This window comes from Otolemur garnettii, unplaced genomic scaffold (assembly GCF_000181295.1).
Source record: "Otolemur garnettii isolate 467f Iridium unplaced genomic scaffold, OtoGar3 scaffold00031, whole genome shotgun sequence".
NCBI classification, from domain to species: domain Eukaryota; kingdom Metazoa; phylum Chordata; class Mammalia; order Primates; family Galagidae; genus Otolemur; species Otolemur garnettii.
In genome coordinates this window covers 6,680,430-6,699,612 of record NW_003852426.1, presented here as the reverse complement: position 1 = coordinate 6,699,612, position 19,183 = coordinate 6,680,430, and the positions used below count along the sequence as shown (strand labels likewise).

Here is a 19,183-nt window from a genome sequence, read left to right as displayed (position 1 = left end):
GTTGTGGTGGGCGCCTGTAGTCCCAGCTACTTGGGAGGCAGAGGCAGGAGACTCGCTTGAGCCCAGGAGTTGGAGGTTGCTGTGAGCTGTGACACCCTAGTACTCTAGCCTGGGGGCAACAGAGTGAGACTTTGTCTCAAAAATAAACAAACAAACAAACAAATATCAACTGTAAGCACCTGTGAGCCTCTCTATCATCTTGCTCTTGTACTGTTGAGGTGGAAGACTGAGCTCCATCATCGCTGCCATTGGTTATTCTTTGGGCAGCATCTTTAGATTGTTTGGGTCCCACTTTTTCTGGGGCATTATCAACAACTATATCCTTTCCCAGGTCTTCACTATAAAGGATTTTTTCTTTTTCTTTCTTTCTTTTTTTTTTAGACAGAGTCTCACTCTGTACCCTGGGTAAAGTACCATGGTGTTATATCTCACAGCAACCTCAAACTCTTGGGCTCATGTGATCCTCTTTCCTCACCCTCCCAAGTAGCTGGGACTATAGGCACCTGCCATAATACTTGGCTAGTTTTTCTATTTTTAGTGGAGAAAAGGTCTTTCTTGCTCAGGCTGGTCTCAAACTCCTGAACTCAGACAGTCTACCGCCTTGGACTCCCAAAGTGCTAGGATTACAGGTGTGAGTCACCACTCGTATAGTTGTGAACGTCATCTGCTTGAAGCTGGTTGCCATTTCTGATTCCAAATTCTGATGATTTTCTGTGATTATTAGCATCCTCTGAAGATACTAGTATTGTTCCTTTGCCATCTTCCATTTGGTCATCTGGTACTATGATAGCAAAATTTTCTTTCACTATCTTATCCTGCAAGGTGAGAATAGGCACTGTATGGACATTCAATCATATTGTCACCTCTATCTTGCTGGCACATACATAACAGTTGGGGTTGGGAGGATCCAATGCATAAGGCACAAGGAGCTTCTTTCATGAGTTTGGTTGTTTATTCAAAAAAATTGTTCTATATTAGTCTATTTGTCCTGATAAAATCTTTGACCCTTCCAATACTATCAACCCAGCAATCACTGCATTGTTAGTGGTGATAGTGGGAATACTATTTCTTGCCATTGGTTTTATATCACATCTGCTCTTCACACTCATACTGAAAATACACATCCTGAGATTTGCAGCAGAGGTGAGAAAATCCATTGCAGGCAGGTCATCCCTATCTCTTTTAAGCTCAGCTCAGTTCCATCCCCCTTTTCTGCTAAATGAACTCTTAATGTCTCAATGCTTTTTTTGTTTGAGCCTAGCCCACAGCAACCTCAAGTTCCTGGGCTCAAGGGATCCTCCTGCCTCAGCCTCCTGAGTAGCTGGGGCTCCTGGACATGCACCACAGTACCTGGCTAATTTTTCTATTTTTAGTAGAGATAGGGTGTTCTTGTTGCTCAGGTTGGTTTTGAACTTTTGAGCTCAAGGAATCCTCCTCCCTCAGCTTCCCAGAGTGCTAGGATTACAGGCAGTCTCAATGCTTTTTGGAAAAAGACTTGCATAGCTCTTTACACCCAGAACCTCTGGTTTTTCAGGCCTATCTGTAGTCCATTCTGTTGATCTGATGCATTGGTTTCCTCTCTCTGACTTAGTGCTTTAGCCCAGTCCAAAGGAACTGGAGGTTTCCTTTTTTACCATAGTTTGTCTATGTTAATAGATACCTGATATCATCTTTAAAAAGGTTGGTAAAATGTTTTACTGGATTAGATCCAGTTTATTTAGCCCACTTATTAGCGTAAATATGTTTAATGTCTCCATCTTGATGAGATGCTTTGGCTCTGGCTTTGGCTTCTATTGGTTCCAAAGTGGTTCAAGATCAGCTCTTTCAGGAGATACTTCTTAATCAGCATCTTCCTCCCCAAACAACTGGTTAGACAAATATTTTGTTCAAACAATGCAATGAATAGGTTCTGAAGGTATGTTACAAATTGTACAACCAGGAAAAGTTCTCTGGGTTGGCTTAAGACAACATTTATAACCCTCAGCCACAACCTTTTTGGTAGTATCTTCCTGTCCAAGATAACCAGTAGTTCTACTCTCAAAAATGGGTGGTGCCCGTGGCTCAAGGAATATGGTGCTGGCCCCATATACCAGAGGTGGTGGGTTCAAACCGAGCCCTGGCCAAAAACTGCAAAAAAAAAAAAAAAAGAGGGACATGAGCTATCAGACACATCTTTTTAACATGATTTCAGGCAGCTCTGTTATCTAAAGTATTTATTACCAGTATAAGCTTTTGAAAAAATTCACATTATAGTCAAGGTTCATGATACTGTCGTGGTAGGCAATGATATTAGCTTTTGGGTAAAACTGTGGCCGGTGCAGTGGCTCACACCTATAATCCTAGCACTCTGGGAGGCCAAGGTAGGTGAATTGCCTGAGCTCATGAATTTGAGACCAGCCTGAGCCAGAGCCAAAACAAGACCTCATCTCTAGGCAGCGCCCATAGTTCAATGGGTAGGGCACTGGCCATATACACCAAGGCTGGCAGGTTCAAACCCAGCCTGGGGCTGCCAAACAACGACAACTGTAACCAAAAAATAGCCAGGCATTGTGGCAGGTGCCTGTAGTCCCAGCTACTTGGGAGGCTGACACAAGAGAATCACTTAAGCCCAGAGTTTGAGGTTGCTGTGAGCTGTGACTCCATGGCACTCTACCGAGTTGACACAGTGAGATTCTGTCTCAAAAAGAAAAAACATCTCATCTCTAAAAAAAATAGCTGGGCACTGTGGTGGGCTCCTGTAGTCCCAACCACAGGACTGGGAGGCTGAGGCAAGAGGATTGCTTGAGCCCAAGAGTTTGAGGTTGCTGTGAGCTATGATGCTATGGCACTCTACCAAGGGTGACAAAGTGAAACTCCATCTTGAAATAAATAAATAAATAAATAAATAAATAAAACTGCAGTATGCTTTCTTTTGCAACCTGTGCTTTTAAGCTTCCAACATGTTTCATTTGAAACAAAAACTGCCTTGGTGTATGTGGCCAGCGACCTACCCACTGAACTATGGGTGCTGCCTAGAGATGAGGTCTTATTCTGGCTCCGGCTCAGGCTGGTCTCAAATTTATGAGCTCAGGCAATGCACCTATCTTGCTAACATTGATATTATCTAGATCAGCAGTTCTAAACCTGTGGGTCGTGATTGTATTAAAGGGCCCTAGCATTAATAAGGTTGAGAACCACTGATCTAGATCAATCAGGTCAATGTCAGAGAAGCCAGTGAGCACCAGGTTCTTGAGGAGCTTGTAGCCAGTTCTGCCTGTGCCCACAACCTGGTCCTCAGCCATGGCCTCAGCCAGTTCCCAGGGCAGCCTCTGCAATAGTGCCATGGTGGGATGATCACAAGCTGAGCCACTGTGGAGGCAAAAGAACTCTTGTTTATTTTTTATTTATATATGTTTATGGGATACATGTGTAATCTTGTTACACTATCATACCGCAGTGTGGCATATTCAGGGCCCACATCAGGATTTTTTGACATATTGTCAAAAGACATTCCAGAAGGGCAGTGTCTTATTATACTCAATAAGCATGAGTTAGCCATCATTTAACTTTTTTGTGTGGCCTATCATTTAACTTGATGGACAAAATAATGGTATCTCATTAGTGAAATAATTACAGTATATAATAATTAAACTTGAATAAAAGCCCAACAGAAACTATTTTAGAGAGTTTCTGTGAATAGAAGTTCTCTTAATTCATCATCCCTTCTGAGAATGGTTTCTAGATAATGTAGGTAAAATAGACATGTCAAGCAAACTAGACAAGGCAAGGCCAAGTAGCCAAAAACGCCAGCTCCCTGTGGGTCATGTTCTACACACCTAAAGTGACGACACTAACACAGAACCCAGTAGATGAGTAACTTTTGGCTACTCTTCCTCTCACTTTCTATGTGAATAATAAAATATCTGGATCTAAAACGGAGCTAGTTTTACTGAGGAAATCAATCAGGCCTTGGCCTTGGGTGACCTTGCCTTTTTTTTTTTAAGATTTTATTTTATTTATTTATTTATTTATTTTTTATCAGAGACAGAGTCTCACTTTGTCACCTTTGGTAGAGTGTTGTGGTGTCACAGCTCACAGCAACCTCAAACTCTTGGGTTTAAGCAATTCTCTTGCCTCAGCCTCCCGAGTAGATGGGACTACAGGCACCCACCACAATGCCTGACTATATTTTAGAGATGAGGTCTCACTCTGGCTCAGGCTGGTCTCGAACTCATGAGCTCAGGCAATCCACCTGCCTTGACCTCCCAGAGTGCTAGGATTACAGGTGTGAGCCACTGTGTCCAGTCCTGATCTTGCCTTTTGAGTTTGACAAATTATAGAAGAGACCAAAGAAAAGTGTAAAGAATATTTATGTGGTTGAACAGTGAGTTGGAACATGGACATGGTATTCGTATAAAATATAAACACACAATATCTCTGAGTGACAAGGCTTGCTATGTTTTGTGGTTAATTTTTTGTGTTTCCTTTGTGGGGATTTGGGAGTTTTACTCCCCACCTCTCCAAGGGAAAATGAAGCAGGGTTAATTTTCCTCCCACAGGCTGTGCTGGCTGGTATTATTCTCAGCAACGTCCTTCCCTACCTTGAAACCATTTATACCTTACCCTCTCTATGGAGGAAGGACCAATATGACTGTGTGAGTGTAGATACTCTGGCTAAGGAAGGGGAGGACAGAAGGGAAGGTGGGAGAGGGAGAGAAAATAAACAAAAGAGATCATCCATGGACCTGGAAAATACTTGCAATGCTAGTATTACCTTAACTCTAGTATTGCCAAGTACTCTAGTTTTGCTTAAAAAGGGGTGAGTCAAGATTGTTGACATATGAAGACAGGGAGACCTCATTCCAACTATGCAAACTTAAATGAAAGGGATTAGTTAAGTGGCTATAAGTACATGCAAATCTAATAAAAAGGGTTTGCTATAAATTGCATATTTGAATGACTTCAAATCCAATTAATGTAAATACACTCCAGAGTAGAAGGCATTGATCCTAAATAAAGAAGGAGGCCAGGTGGTTTTTTAACCAGGCAGAATAACTGCTGGAGCATCCTCCTCCTTTCCAGAGCACAAAATCAGATAACAGAAAGGGAAAACAGCAAGAAATAAAAGTAAGAGGAAAAGGACTCAAGAGAGGAGAGAAATATGAAAGGGGGTAACTTGTGGAGCTGGATCCCTGAGCAGCTGGGAGGGGATGTGGTTCATTGCGGAGAGAGTTTCTACTCCAAGAGAGGGATTCCACTTCCAATAGGGCTATAGTGAATGAGGAAGGGTTGTGTGCAGACACTGAGTGGCAGGAGATGGGAGAAGTAAATATGAAAAAGGGAATTTCAGCCTAATTTTTTTCTGTGAAGTTGAAGATAACGTTTCCTACTGAGAATGCTGGACAAGGTGTTAGTGAAGGGGCTTGGAAAGGATGGTAGAGATTTGCAACAATTCCTATAGGTCTTAAAATGGCAACCATCATTTTAAGTGTTCTGGTTGGTTTATGGATGATATTTCTAATCTCAACAAAGCCTATAAAAGGTAGCTATTATTTTCATTTTGCACATGAGGACACTGAAATTTTGCGAGGGAAGTGAAGACAGACATGACCAGGGATACATAAAGGAATTGCTAGGCAGCCTTGAGGTCCCAGCTACTCTTGATGACCCCAGTCCATGTGGCTATGGAATTTTTTCTCTAAATCTCAGGCATAGGAAGGGAGAAAGTGAAGGTCAGTGGACAGATAAGACTTGTAATTTTCTCAAGTCTGCTTGTTTTCATGATCTTCCCTTTCTCCTCATTCCTTTTTCCATTAGGCTGTTTGGATAGTGACATTCTTATCTGCAATTTTCCTGGGACTGGACGTTGGACTACTTATTTCATTAACTTTTGCTTTCTTCATCGTCGCTGTTCGTTCACACAGGTACTTTGTCTCAGGTAATGAGAGGCTGAGGGTAGGCATGGCAAGGTAAGGCATCTGTGACCTAAAGGCAAGTGCATTTCCTTTCAGAACTAAGATTCTTCTCCTGGGTCAGATCCCTAACACCAACATTTACAGAAGCGTGGAAGACTATCGGGAGGTAAGAATCTAAATCGTTGCCAAATCCGTCTTTCTACAAAATCCCTCTGCTGCCGTTTCCTGTCCTGCAGACACACATTTACAAAGAAAGTGGAAGCTATGTACGAGGGTAGAGGCGGGTTCTTAAGTAGCCGAATCCTTATTGTACCAGAGTCAGTGAAAGAAAATTTTTAAATGTCCTTTAAGGAGAGGAAGGCCAATAAAGAGAGGAGTAAGGAAATGAAGGGGGAAAGAAGAAAGCAGGAACAGCAGGGGCTGAAAAGGGATGAAAAGAATTTTCTAGTTCTTATCTCTAATACGGAAGAATTCATATTCTTTAGGACATTATAAAGATTTATTATTCTTACTCCATAAAAGAACTGAGAAATTTCCCTCAACTTCACATTTTGTCTTATAGATTATCACCATTCCTGGGGTGAAGATCTTCCAATGCTGCAACTCTGTTACATTTGTAAATGTTTACCACCTAAAACACAAGCTGTTAAAAGAGGTTACTGCTCTTCTGCCCTGCCTGTCTCTACCTGGCCTATCCCCCTACAAGCATCCTTCTACTATCCTTTGCCTTCTCCACCACCCATCCTCTGTATGAGATTCTCTTGTATCTTTCAGGTTGGTATGGTCAAGATACCTATTAAAGAAGAGGAAATATACGCCCTGTTTAATGAAAGTGATACCACCCTACAGGAACACAAGATCTGTAGGTGTTCCTGCGAATGTGATGAACAGGAGGCACCAGCCAGGGTTAGAGACGTTTCTTCTTCCCTGCGATTTCCTCCACACTTAATAAAGAAGTGCACTATTAGTTTCTTTAAAAAAAGAAAAAATCAAAACCCCTAAAGGATTTTTAGTTTTAGATGGACCATGGAGAATTCAAAATCAAATATTTCTACTCAGAAATGAAGACACAAGTTTCTCCTCTGAGGTTCAGATTTTGACATGAAAGTAGGTAGGAGAACATGTTCTGAATCCTACTGGATAGCCAGTGACAAGAGTACAGTTTGTTTGCTAAGACTGTCAGTAATTACATAGTTATGCCTATTTCCATGGCTCTTAGCTGCCTAAGCTTTAGATTTCTGGAAATAAGTTACTTAAATGTTCTGTTCTGATTCCAACTAGGGTAGGGTCATGGCCTCTGGGCTTCTCAAGAATATGCCAGAGGCTCCAACCTGAGCATGAACTAGACCCCATCTCTAAAAATGGCTGGGTGTTGTGGTGGATGCCTATAGTCCCAGCTACTTGGGAGGCTGAGGCAAGAGGATCACTTGAGCTCAAGAGTTTGAGGTTGCTGTGAGCTATGATGACACAGCATTCTACCAAGGATGACAAAGTGAGACTCTGTCTCAAAAAAAGAAGGAATACGCCAGTCTCTTTATGTCTGCCTGTGACTTAGGAAATGATAATGGAGGATGGGGGAAAGGAGGTGCAGGGGGAAAAGCACAGATTGCTATTCCAGATGGGGATTTTAAGCATCTGAAGGTTATTTTAGCTGATGAGAGTTACAAAATGTTCATTATTTCTAACATGGAAATATTCATTGGTCTAAATAGTTCTTTCACCCAGAGCAAGACTGCTCATTTCTAGTTCCTGGGCCTTTCAGTGATCACCTCTCCTTTGAATTATACTATATCATCTGTCCACAACATTTTTTTTATTGTTTTTTTTTTCTGTATAATAAATATTACCTTGTATAGTTTATCTTTAAATTTAAAAAACTTATGTCACAAGCAACATTATTTGATAATAGTTTTTTATTTTTTGTTTTAAGACAGAGTCTCACTCTATCACCCTGGGCAGAGTGCCATGGCATCATAGTTCAGAGACCCTCAAATTCTTGGGTTTGAGCAATGCTCTTGCCTCAGCCTCCCAAGTAGCTGAGACTACAGGTACCCACCACAATGCCTGGTTACTTTTTTCTGTTTTCAGTCGAGACAGGGTCTCACTCTTGCTCAGGCTGGTCTTAACTCCTGACCTCAAGCAATCCACTCACCTTGACCTCCCAGAGGATAATAGATGATAACAGATTCATTATAGATGAGTCTAGATAATAGGTGACATTTCTTTAAAAAAAAAAAATCTATTATCATCCTAGAATTAGACCACTCTAGCAAATAAATTCTTTTCATTTTTCTTTGCACCTTACAATTCTTGCCCATATGTCTTATTACTTATTTTATTTATTATTGGTATTATTATTATTATTAGAGACTAGGTCTCACTCCATCACCCTGGCTGGAGTATAGTGGTACAATTATTTGCCTTGATCTCCAGGGCTCAAGGGATTCTCCTGCCTCAGCCTCCTGAGTAGCTGGCACTAAAGGCATGCACCATCATATCCAGCTAGTTTTTCTTTTGTTTTTTTGTAGAGATGAGATCTCACTATATTGCCCAAGCTGGTCTCGAACTCATGACCTCAAGCAATCCTCTTGCCTCAGCCTCCCAAAGCACTGGGATTACAGGCATGAGCCACCATGCCCTGCCATATTTGTCCTTTTAATGAACATGTACACTCTCCCTAGGTAGAGTCTGGTTTTTGTAGATGTGGAGTCCAATTTCACATTTTGCATGTCAGTGTCTTCCTGGTCCTTGGTACTATCTTTAAGCTTTAGTAGGCATTCTGGGCCTATTATGAAATTGAAAGGAGTGAGGGTGGCACCTGTGGCTCAGGGGTGAGAGGTAAAGACAGATATACTCAAGTGATTTTTGTCTCCTTAAGGAAGTCTGACAGAGGACTGTTGTACTGATAAAAGAAAGAGGTGCTAGGATAAGGGACTGATGGAAAAAAACTTCATACAAAGTATTCGTAGGTACCAGAGAATAAGTAAGACCTAAGGATGAAGAAAAGGAATAAGTCAAAGATGATTTTAAATCTGGTTCACTAGAACTATGACAATGTCATTGATGGACATAGTTAAGTTGGGAGGGGGAGTCCTGTGAGTGGTCAGGGTAAGAAAGGATGAATGTAGCTGTAGTCATGAGTTTGAAGTGGCAGTGAGAAAGCCAAGTAAAAACTGCATGGAACCTACCCTAGGGAGAAGTTTCCTAAGAGGGAGGGAAACTAGCACACACAGCATAGTTGGTGAGTGCTTCCAGCCCTTTTTGAGTCTTATCAGAATCTTAACTCTGTTGTCCCAGATTGTTTACACAGAACAATATGTACAGAGACCGGATAACGATTCATCCTCCTTTAAGCTGATTCACTGCTCACGTTTCAGTAGTGGGAATACAAGCCAAAGTGAATCCAGTGTTCAAGTCCCACAGATGTTATCTTCCGTATCTCAAAGAAGTCAAGGGAAAAGCTTTGATAATGAGGATCAAGTTTGGTTTCAAAAGGAAAGCAACAGAAAAAGCTTCCTACAACTGCCCAACTCTGATGAAAATCAGGAGAGGAGTAGATCACTTATCCAGTACTCAGATGAGTCACAGCACCCCAGCACCCACACCATCATCCTGGATTTCACCATGGTGCATTACGTGGATCCGTGGGCTCTGGTCATATTAAGACAGGTAAGTCCTGGGGGATGTTTTAGCAGGGACTCTGCTTCTACCAACCCCACCCGGATCCTGATGGAAGCTCATTAGTCACTGCTATGTGATTGCTAGGCCACCAGAAACTTGGACACCAAAGGTAGTTTAAGGTCAATCAAAGTAAAAAGAAAATGAACCAACTCTGATTTATTGAACTGGCATTGGTTCAGCAGGTACAGCATGTTATTTTATCTCAAGGAATAAAAAAAAGGAATCTCCTAACACCATTGAAACAGCAATCTGTGCCATGCCTAGTGACTTGCAGTATACCTTGGGAGTTAGCTGCAAAGCTTTTCAAAGAATAAATAGGTCTGAATGCTACAGAAGAAAGCTCGCCAGAATTCTCCTTTGTGAGGTGCTGTGAGCCAAGCACTGTGACAAGCACTTGTGCTACCATGTACTCAGATTTGAAGAGGTTATAATGAAGTGACACCTCAAGCTTGGGGCTTCCTGTTCAATATCTGTAAGGTCTTCCCCACCTCTCTCTTCATTGCCTGCATCTTCAGGCAAAAAGGACAGGACAGAGATTTTTCCTTCACCAGCTGTGTCCCTGGGTTCTGACTGACTTTCCTACTTGCAGGTTACTGTGACAGTTCTCATTCCTCTCCTCCTTACACAGTACAGATGGTTTAGGTACACTACTGGCCATATGGAGTTCATTGTTTAATGTCTCAGAAATACAGTATTTCTTTCCAGCCAGCTTGTTTCAGATTCCAGTGCTCTATGTCACTCTTGTGTTGGCAATGGCTCAAGTTTAAATACCTAAACACTCACTTCCACTCTGACTATTCCCACCTTTGCATGAGACGTGTTCCTTTGACTGGTTTGCCCTTTTTTATCCTCAGATCCTACTTTATTGTACGTTTTTATTCCAGGAGGAATGTGATTCTCTCTTATGTAAGTCCAGCTTCTCTTTGGTCTGAGGCAACAGGAAGATTTTCATAGCAGAAAGAACTCTGGTTGGAGGTTTGGGATGTATGCTTTGTCCTGACTTTGCCATTGACTGACCCAAGATGAGTTACCAAATTGCATTGGGTCTCAGTTTCCTCATCTATAAAGCGAAAATTTTGGAAGAGATTAACATGAGGATCTCTCTCACCCATGAGCTCCTTGTCATTTGGGCTTTTCCATTTTAGGTCATTGTGCCAGGGTATGTTCTCTTCTCCCTGTGTCGCACTGTAATTGTTTGTTTAGATTTCATTCAATACCTCGATGTCGAACACCTGCTACATGCCAGACAGAGGTGGGCACATGTACAAATACCATCTCATTTAATTTTGCAACTTCTTTGAGAAACAGGCCATATATTCTCCTAAGAGTCTAAGGCTCAGAGCTAATCAGTGGCCTGTCAAGCATTTGAACTTCAAGCTTCTAACTTTAATCACTCTTTTCCCCGGTTCCACAGTACATTTGTGCCATCCTTTGCTCCCTTTCCCATCTTGCCTCCCTTTTTTGTAGTGGTACCATATGCTCTGGTTCATGGCATCCATGCATCCACACCTGACCTATGCTGATGACTCTCTGCTTCATCCCCCAAATGGAGACAACATCAGACACTTTTACCTTATAGCCTTCAGAGATTCATGGTGCACATTTGCACTCTAAAAATACAGGTTTCTTCATTCTCTTTGTAATTGTTCTGTAACTGAATTATTGGAGGAAACTATTATGTATTGTTTACTTTATAGTAGAAAACTTAAACCTACAAAAAAAGATCCCAGATTCTTAGTGAAAACCGTCACTCAGATTAAGCTTCTTCCTAATTCCATGGGTTTTCCCTTCCCAGTGCTTGTCATTTAGAATATGTCTAGTGTGGCCTTAACCAAATGACTTTATGATTTACCATGTGATCAAAAATGACTGCCTTGGGGGCCGGGTGCAGTGGCTCACCCCTATAATCCCAGCACTTGAGAGGCTGAGGTGGGTGGATTGCCTGAGCTCAGGAGTTCGAAACTAGCCTGAGCAACAGCAAGACTCTGTCTCTAAAACATAGCCAGGTGTTGTGGTGGGTGCCTGTAGTCCCAGCTACTTGGGAGGCTGAGGCAAGAAAATTGCTTGAGCCCAAGGGTTTGAGGTTGCTGTGAGCTATGACACCATGGCACTCTACCAAGGGTGACCAAGTGAGACTCTGTCTCAAAAATAAATAAATAAATAAATAAATAAAGACTGTCTTAAGCCGTGTGCAATCGCTTACATCTGTAATCCCAGCACTTTGGGAGGCTGAGGCTGGTGGATTGCCTGAGTTCAGGAGTTTGAGACCGCCCCTAAGCCAGAGCGAGACCCCATCTTGAAAAAATAGCCAGGTGTTGTGGTGGGCACCTTCAGTCCCAGTTACTTGGGAGGCTGAGGCAAGAGAACTACTTGAGCACAAAAGTTTGAGATTGCTGTGAGCTATGATGCCATAGTACTCTACTCAGAGCAACTAAGTGAGATTCTGTCTCAAAAAATAATAATAATAAAATAAATAAAAAATAACTTTCCTGTTTCCTCCTGGTACTAAAAGAAGCAAAGTCTGTTTTGATTGTTTCAACACTTTAACTTAGTGCTCAGGGTTGGCATTTAATCAGTCTTAGAGTATTAAGGTTAATACTGACTGGCTTTCAAGTAAACTTGAAGATTTATTGTCCCAGACATAACTATTGGCTGAAGTGAACTTGAGATCAGTATCCAGTTTTCACTGATCGATGCTAAATACCTAATGTTGTATTAAAGTCAAGTTCAACTTTGCAGGGACCAGCTGTGGGTGTGACCTTCAGGATTTCTGAATTCCAGTCCCTGCTGGATTTCTTGACCATGTCTGAGCCACATTTTGCCTTTTCTGCTCAGTGAACACCAGGGAGGAGGGGGTCACATGCAAACACTAAGCAGTAGTACCCAGATATGGTTGCTCATGACAACTCTCCAGAGCACTTCCATCACATCTGTGTCCATCTCTAGCCTAGGGCTTTTCTCACATAAACACCTCTTGATTGAACTGTCCCCTGCACTCTTGTTCCCCTGCCTTGAAACTATGAGCAACCCTCCCTCTCCCTCCTTACCCACATGACACAATCTGATTCTCTTTTGTATTCTAGAACTTTAGACATTTTCTGGTATAACAAGTCCATTTGTCAAATGTTTGCAGAATTTAATTGGGATGCAAAGGTACATATAACCCAAACAAGTGAATAACCAAAGGGATTTTAAAAACTCAACTAATTAGAATGCCCTTTCCTAGTGAGCGTGAAGCTTTCTGACACTGATTTATTCTTTCCATGCAGATGTGCAACGCTTTCTACAATGCCAACATTTTGGTGCTCATTGCAGGGTGTCATTGTGAGTATCGTTTACCCTATAAGAGGGATGTTTTGTACCCTGGGTCCTCAGCTCCCCAGGTGTCTGACACTGTGTGTGTTGCGGGTCTGGTTTGTAGCTTCTGTGGTCAGGGAACTTGAGAGGAATGATTTCTTTGATGCTGGTATCACCAAGGCCCAGCTCTTCCTCAGCATCCATGACGCCGTGCTGTTTGCCTTGTCAAGGAAGTTTCTGGAGCCCTCCGACTTAAGCCTGGATGAATCTGAGACAGTGATACAGGAAACGTACTCAGAATCAGACAAGGTTGGACAAACAGACAAAGCATGGGGCTTCGGGGAGGGGTTGAGGTGGGCTTAGGGGTGGTTAGCGGGGACAGAAGCCCAGGCAGATAGAGATGAATCGTGTCCATGAAAGGTATTTAAGTGTAGAAGTGCCAGAATTTAAGATGTTAGAGTGCTCCCTTACCAGTTAATAAATAACACTGGACGTAAACTACCAAGTTCACATCCCACTGTCATGGCATCTAGGCCCCATTCAGGATACTTTCCCAACTGAAGAGAGGGTTTACCCAACCAAGTGGAGACCTCAAGGATAGTTTTACAGCAATCTTGGTTAGTGCCGGTGCCATACCCATTGCTAAATATTTTAAATACCCCCCAGCTATGCTTTTAGAACTCACCCCAACCCCACATTTGGGATGAATAATAACATTGATGAACTGGCAAAGGTTATACCTGCCAGTATAATATTTTGGCTAGTATTTACATTGTGAGTAATAAGAGGTTTACTTAAATTGATTAAATGCAAAGGAGAATAATATATAAATCAGAAATTTTAGTCATTTAATAACACTAAGCAAAGTTTTGGGCCTACTCTGGCATCTTAAATCATATCTGTGGAGGTTAAAGTTTTCAAAAAAAAGTAAATTAACACACAGATGGGCACCAAATATTACCTAATGACTAGAAATCATTTTTAAATAAACACCTGATCCTTTGACTTTTTTTTTTTTTTTTGAGACAGAGTCTCACTCTATTGCCCAGACTAGAATGCCATGGCATCAGCCTAGCTCATAGCAACCTCACACTCTTTGGGTTCGAGTGATCCTCCCACCTCAGGCTCCCAAGTAGCTTGGACTACAGGCACCCACCATGACACCCAGCTAATTTTTTCTATTTTAAGTAGAAACAGAGGGTATCTCCCTCTTGCTCAGGCTGGCCTTGAACTCCTAACCTCAAGTAATCCTCCTATGTTGGCCTCCCAGAGTACTAGGATTACAGCAGGTATAAGCCACTGTGCCCAGCTGACTTACTACATTTCAATAACATTTGAGGTTTTTATGACAAAAGGTGTGTTACCAGAGCAATGTATCCTTAAAAATTCCAAGAAGTAAAAGATATCCAGGCTTTTAAAATACAGCCTTCTTATTTTTCTTTTTTTAAAAAGTAATGTATAACAAATTCCTTTGCTTTGCTGAAAATCAGCACAAATTATGTGGCTCTGCTCTTCCAGAACAGCTTTTTCCCTGATAATTATATATGAATGAATTTTTTTCATTCTGCTCTACATTTTACTCCCATTTATAAAATCATACAATCATAAAACCTTTGCATTAGAAGGAACCCTCCACCCTTGGTATATGGGGCTAGTGCCCTACTCACTGAGCCACAGGCACCACCCACAACCTAAAGCTCTTAAAGCTGTCAAAAGCAATGCTCAGCTTATATGTGTTACTCTAGATAGTGATTCTGAACCTGTGGGTTGAGACCCCCTTTTTTTTTTTTTTTGAGACAGAGCCTCAAGCTGTCCCCCTGGGTAGAGTGCCGTGGCATTACAGCTCACAGCAACCTCCAACTCCTGGGCTCAAGCGAGTCTCCTGCCTCCGCCTCCCAAGTAGCTGGGACCACAGGCGCCCGCCACAACGCCCGGCTATTTTTTGGTTGCAGCCGTCGTTGTTTGGCGGGCCGGGCTGGGGATTTGAACCCGCCACCTTAGGTGTACGTGGCTGGCGCCTTAGCCGGTTGAGCTATAGGCGCCGAGCCGAGACCCCTTTTTTAACAATGAAAATACACTGCGGCATTAGGAAGGTTGAGAAGCACTGCTCTAGATCATCAAATATCCTTGGGGCAAAAGTGGCTCCAAAATGCCAGATTCACCTCTTTAGATTTCACCACTTTATCGCCCTTGGTAGAGGGCCGTGCTGTGTCATACAGCTCACAGCAAACTCCAACTCCTAGGCTTAGGTGATTCTCTTGCCTCAGCCTCCCAAGTAGGTGGGACTACAGGCACCTACCACAACATCCGGCTATTTTGTTGTTGTTGTTGCAGTTTGGCTGGGGCTGGGTTTGAACCCGCCACCTTCGGTATATGGGGCTGGCGCCCTACCCACTGAGCCACAAGTGCTGCTTTTTTTTTTTTTTTTTGAGACAGAGTCTCAAGCTGTTACCCTGGGTAGAGTGCTGTGGCATCACAGCTCACAGCAACCTCAAACTCTTGGGCTTAAGAGATTCTTTTGCCTCAGCTGCCCAAGTAGCTGGGACTGCAGGTGCCAGCCACAAGGCCAGGCTATATTTTTGTTGCAGTTGTCATTGTTGTTTTAGCTGACCTGGGCTGGGTTCAAACCCACCAGCCTCAGTGTATATGACTGGCCTCCAACCCGCTAAGCTACAGGTGCCACCAATATTTCCATTTACTTTTTATTTAGAAAGTCATTTCTGACCAGGTATAGTGCCTCACACTTGTAATCCCAGCACTTTGGGAGGCCAAGGTAGGAGGATTGCTTGAGGCCAGTAGTTTGAGACCAGCCTGGGCAACATAGTGAGACTTGGTCTCTATGAAAAATGAAAAAACAAAACAAAGCATTAACCTGGCATTGTGGGGCACACCTGTAGTCTTAGCTACTCAGGAAGCTGAGGCAGGAAGATCCTTTGAGCCCAGTAGTTGAAGGTTATGGTGAGCTATTATTTTCCCACTGTATTCTAGCCTGGGCAACAAAGTGAGACCCCATTACAAAAAACAAAAAAACAAAAAAACAAAAAAACAATCATTTCCATTTGGAAAGTAAATAAATAATGACTTTTTTTCTAGATTTTTTCCATTTTTCATATGTTCTACTCTTTACTCTAATTAGAATATATTTCAGTGCATACTGTTGCATAATCTTTATTTTTTATCTACATAGCTAACCACTTTGAGCTATATACCATCTGTCTTAGTTCATCACTGCTACTATAAAAAATATCTAAGACTGAGTAATTTATAATAATAGAAATTTATTTCTCACAGTGTTAGAGGCAAAGAAGTCTATGATCAAGATGCCAGGTGGTTTGGTGTCTAGTGAGGGCTTGTTCCATCTTCTCTCAGCAGCGTCCTCACATGGTGGAAGGCAGAAAGGCAAAGGGACCTGAGCTAGCTCCCTCCAACCTTTTCATAAGGCACTGATCCATTCTCAAATCCATTCCTAGCACAGCCTAAAAGTCCTCACCTCTTAAAACCATCACAATGGGGATTAAGTTTCAATGTGAATTTTGAAGGCCAGACATTCAAACCATAACACCATTTAACCATCTATTGAATAAACCATCTTCCCCCACTAATTCAATTTTTTTTTTTTTTTTTTTTTGAGACAGAGTCTCACTTTGTGGCCCCAGGTAAAGTGCCCTGACATCATTAACTCACAACCTCAAACTCTTGGACTCAAGCAATTCTCTTGCCTCAGCCACCCAAGTAGCTGGGACTATAGGTGCCTGCCACAACACCTGGCTATGACAGGGTCTTGCTCTGGCTCAGAGCTGGTCTCAAATTCCAGAAGTTTCTGGGGAGAGTGCTGTGGAGTCACAGCTCACAGCAACCTCAAACTCTTGGGCTCAGGCAGTTCTCATGCCTCAGCCCCCCAAGTAGCTGGGACTACAGGCACCAGCCAAAACACCAGGCTATTTTTTGGTTGTAGTTGTCATTGTTGGTTAACTGGCCCAGACTGGCTGGTGCCCTAGCTGCTGAGCTACAGGCGTGGAGCCTCAAACCAACTTTTAAATATTTTTGTCAGGCCCCTACCTGTTCCCCCAATTCTATTGGAATTTTTGTCAGAATTACATTAAAAATATAAAATAGGCCAGGTACTGCGGCTCATGCCTATAATCCTAGCACTCTGGGAGGCCAAGGTGGATGGATCGCCTGAGTTCAAGAGTTGAAGACCAGCCTAAGCAAGAGTGAGACCCCATCTCTACCAAAAATAGAAAAACTGGCTCAGCGCCTATAGCTCAGTGGTCATGGCACTAGCCACAGACATCATGGCAAGCGTGTTTGAACCTGGCCCAGGCCTGCTAAACAATGACAACTACAACAATAACAAAATTAGTTCAGGCATTGTGGCAGGCGCCTGTAGTTCCAGCTACTTGGGAGGCTGAGGCAAGAGAATCGCTTAAGCCCAGGAGTCTGAAGTTGCTATGAGCATTGATTGCCACCACAGCACTCTACCAAGGGCAACTGAGACTCTGTCTGAAAATAAATAAATAAATAATAAAAATAAAAATAGAAAAACTAGCTGGCTATTGCAGTGGGCGCCTATAGTTTCTAGCTACCCAGGAGGCTAAGACAAGAGAATCACTTGAGGCCAACAGTTTGAGGTTGCTGTGGGCTATGACACCACAGCACTCTACCCAGGGCAACTGAGTGACACTGTCTCAAAAATAAATAAATAAAATTATATATATAAAGAGAATTGAGAATTTATATATATACTTTATATATATATAATTGAGAGTTTATATATATTTTTTATTCATTTATTTATTTTTTTTTTTTTCGAGACAGAGTCTCACTTGGTCACCCAAGCTAGATTGCTGTGGCGTCACAGCTCACAGTAACCTCAAACTCCTGGGCTCAAGCAATTCTCTTGCCTCAGCCTCCTAAGTAGCTGAGACTACAGGCGCCCACCACAATGCCTGGTTATTTTTTTGTTGCAGCTGTCATTGTTATTTAGCTGGCCCAGGCTGCGTTCGAGCCTGCCCATCTCTTAGGCTCAAGTGATTTTCTTGCCTCAGACTCCCAAGTAGCTGGGACTATAGATGCCTGTCACAACGCTCAGCTATTTTTAGAGATGAGGTCTTGCTCTGGCTCAGGCTGCTCTCAAACTCTTGAGCTCAGGCAATCACCTATCTTGGCCATCCAGAGTGCTAGCATTACAGGCGTGAGCTTCTGCACCTGGCTTTATATTGTTTTTTAAAATGCTTCACTTATAACAAGGTTTTGTGACCTTCTTCATATAAATCAATCCTAGATACTTTAATGTTTTACATTTTTATTTGTTTTTTAAATGACTCTTTTTGATTGGGCATGGTGGCTCATGCCTGTAATCCTGGCACTCCAAGAGGCCAAGGTTGGGCAATCCCTTGAGCTCAGGAGTATAAGATGAGCCTGAGCAAGAGCAAGACCCTATGTCTACTAAAAATAGAAAAATCAGCCAGGCATTGTGGTGGGTGCCTATAGGCCCAGCTACTTAGTTGGCTGAGGCAGGAGGACGATTGTTTGAACCCCAGGAGGGTGGTGCCTGTGGCTCAAGGAGTAGGAAGCCGGCCCCATATACCAGAGGTGGTGGGTTCAAACCTGGCCTCGGCCAAAACTGCAAAAAAAAAGAATATTTGAACCCAATAATTTGAGGTTGCTGTGAGCTAGGCTGATGCCATGATACTCAAAAGTAAAATAAAATAAATCTTTTCCATTATATTTTCTAACTGGCAACTACTGCTATCTATATAAAAAAAGAAACTTATGTTTATTAAATTACATCTTGTGAAGCATTTTACTAGCTCTAAGAAGTTTTACTGTTAATAGAAAATATTTTCTAAAAATAACACTCATCTCTATTTTCTAACTGTTAGAATTTTATTTCAATATCATATACTATTGCATTAGTTCAGCAGTTCTCAACCTGTGGGTCGCGACCCCCAAGACCATTGGAAAACACATCCTGAATATCAGATATTTACATTACGATTCATAACAGTAGGAAAATTACAGTTATGAAGTAGCAACGAAAATAATTTTATGGTTGGGGGTCACCACAACATGAGGAACTGTATTAAAGGGTTGTGGCATTAGGAAGGTTGAGAACCACTGAGTTAGACCTTGCAGAATAATTTAAGTAATAGTGATGAGCCTTGTCTTACTCCTGAATTAAATGAGAAAAGCCTCCTATATTTTATTAAGATTAGTGATGGTGGCTCGGCGCCTGTGGCTCAAGTGACTAAGGCACCAGCCACATACACCTAAGGTGACGAGTTTGAATCCAGCCCGGGCCCACCAAA

At 42.2% G+C, this 19,183-nt stretch overlaps 1 protein-coding gene across 1 annotated transcript in view; it reads left to right on the top strand.

Moving 5' to 3' along the window:
* The window catches only part of SLC26A8 (solute carrier family 26 member 8), a 68,528-nt gene that overhangs the window by 46,077 nt on the left and 3,268 nt on the right, over positions 1–19,183 (top strand). The window contains exons 11-18 of the mRNA XM_012804661.1: positions 4,539–4,634; positions 5,797–5,903; positions 5,991–6,060; positions 6,457–6,549; positions 6,669–6,800; positions 9,192–9,563; positions 12,845–12,899; positions 12,997–13,181. Coding sequence (XP_012660115.1) covers positions 4,539–4,634; positions 5,797–5,903; positions 5,991–6,060; positions 6,457–6,549; positions 6,669–6,800; positions 9,192–9,563; positions 12,845–12,899; positions 12,997–13,181 — 1,110 coding nt within the window. The remainder of the gene's footprint in view (positions 1–4,538; positions 4,635–5,796; positions 5,904–5,990; positions 6,061–6,456; positions 6,550–6,668; positions 6,801–9,191; positions 9,564–12,844; positions 12,900–12,996; positions 13,182–19,183) is intronic.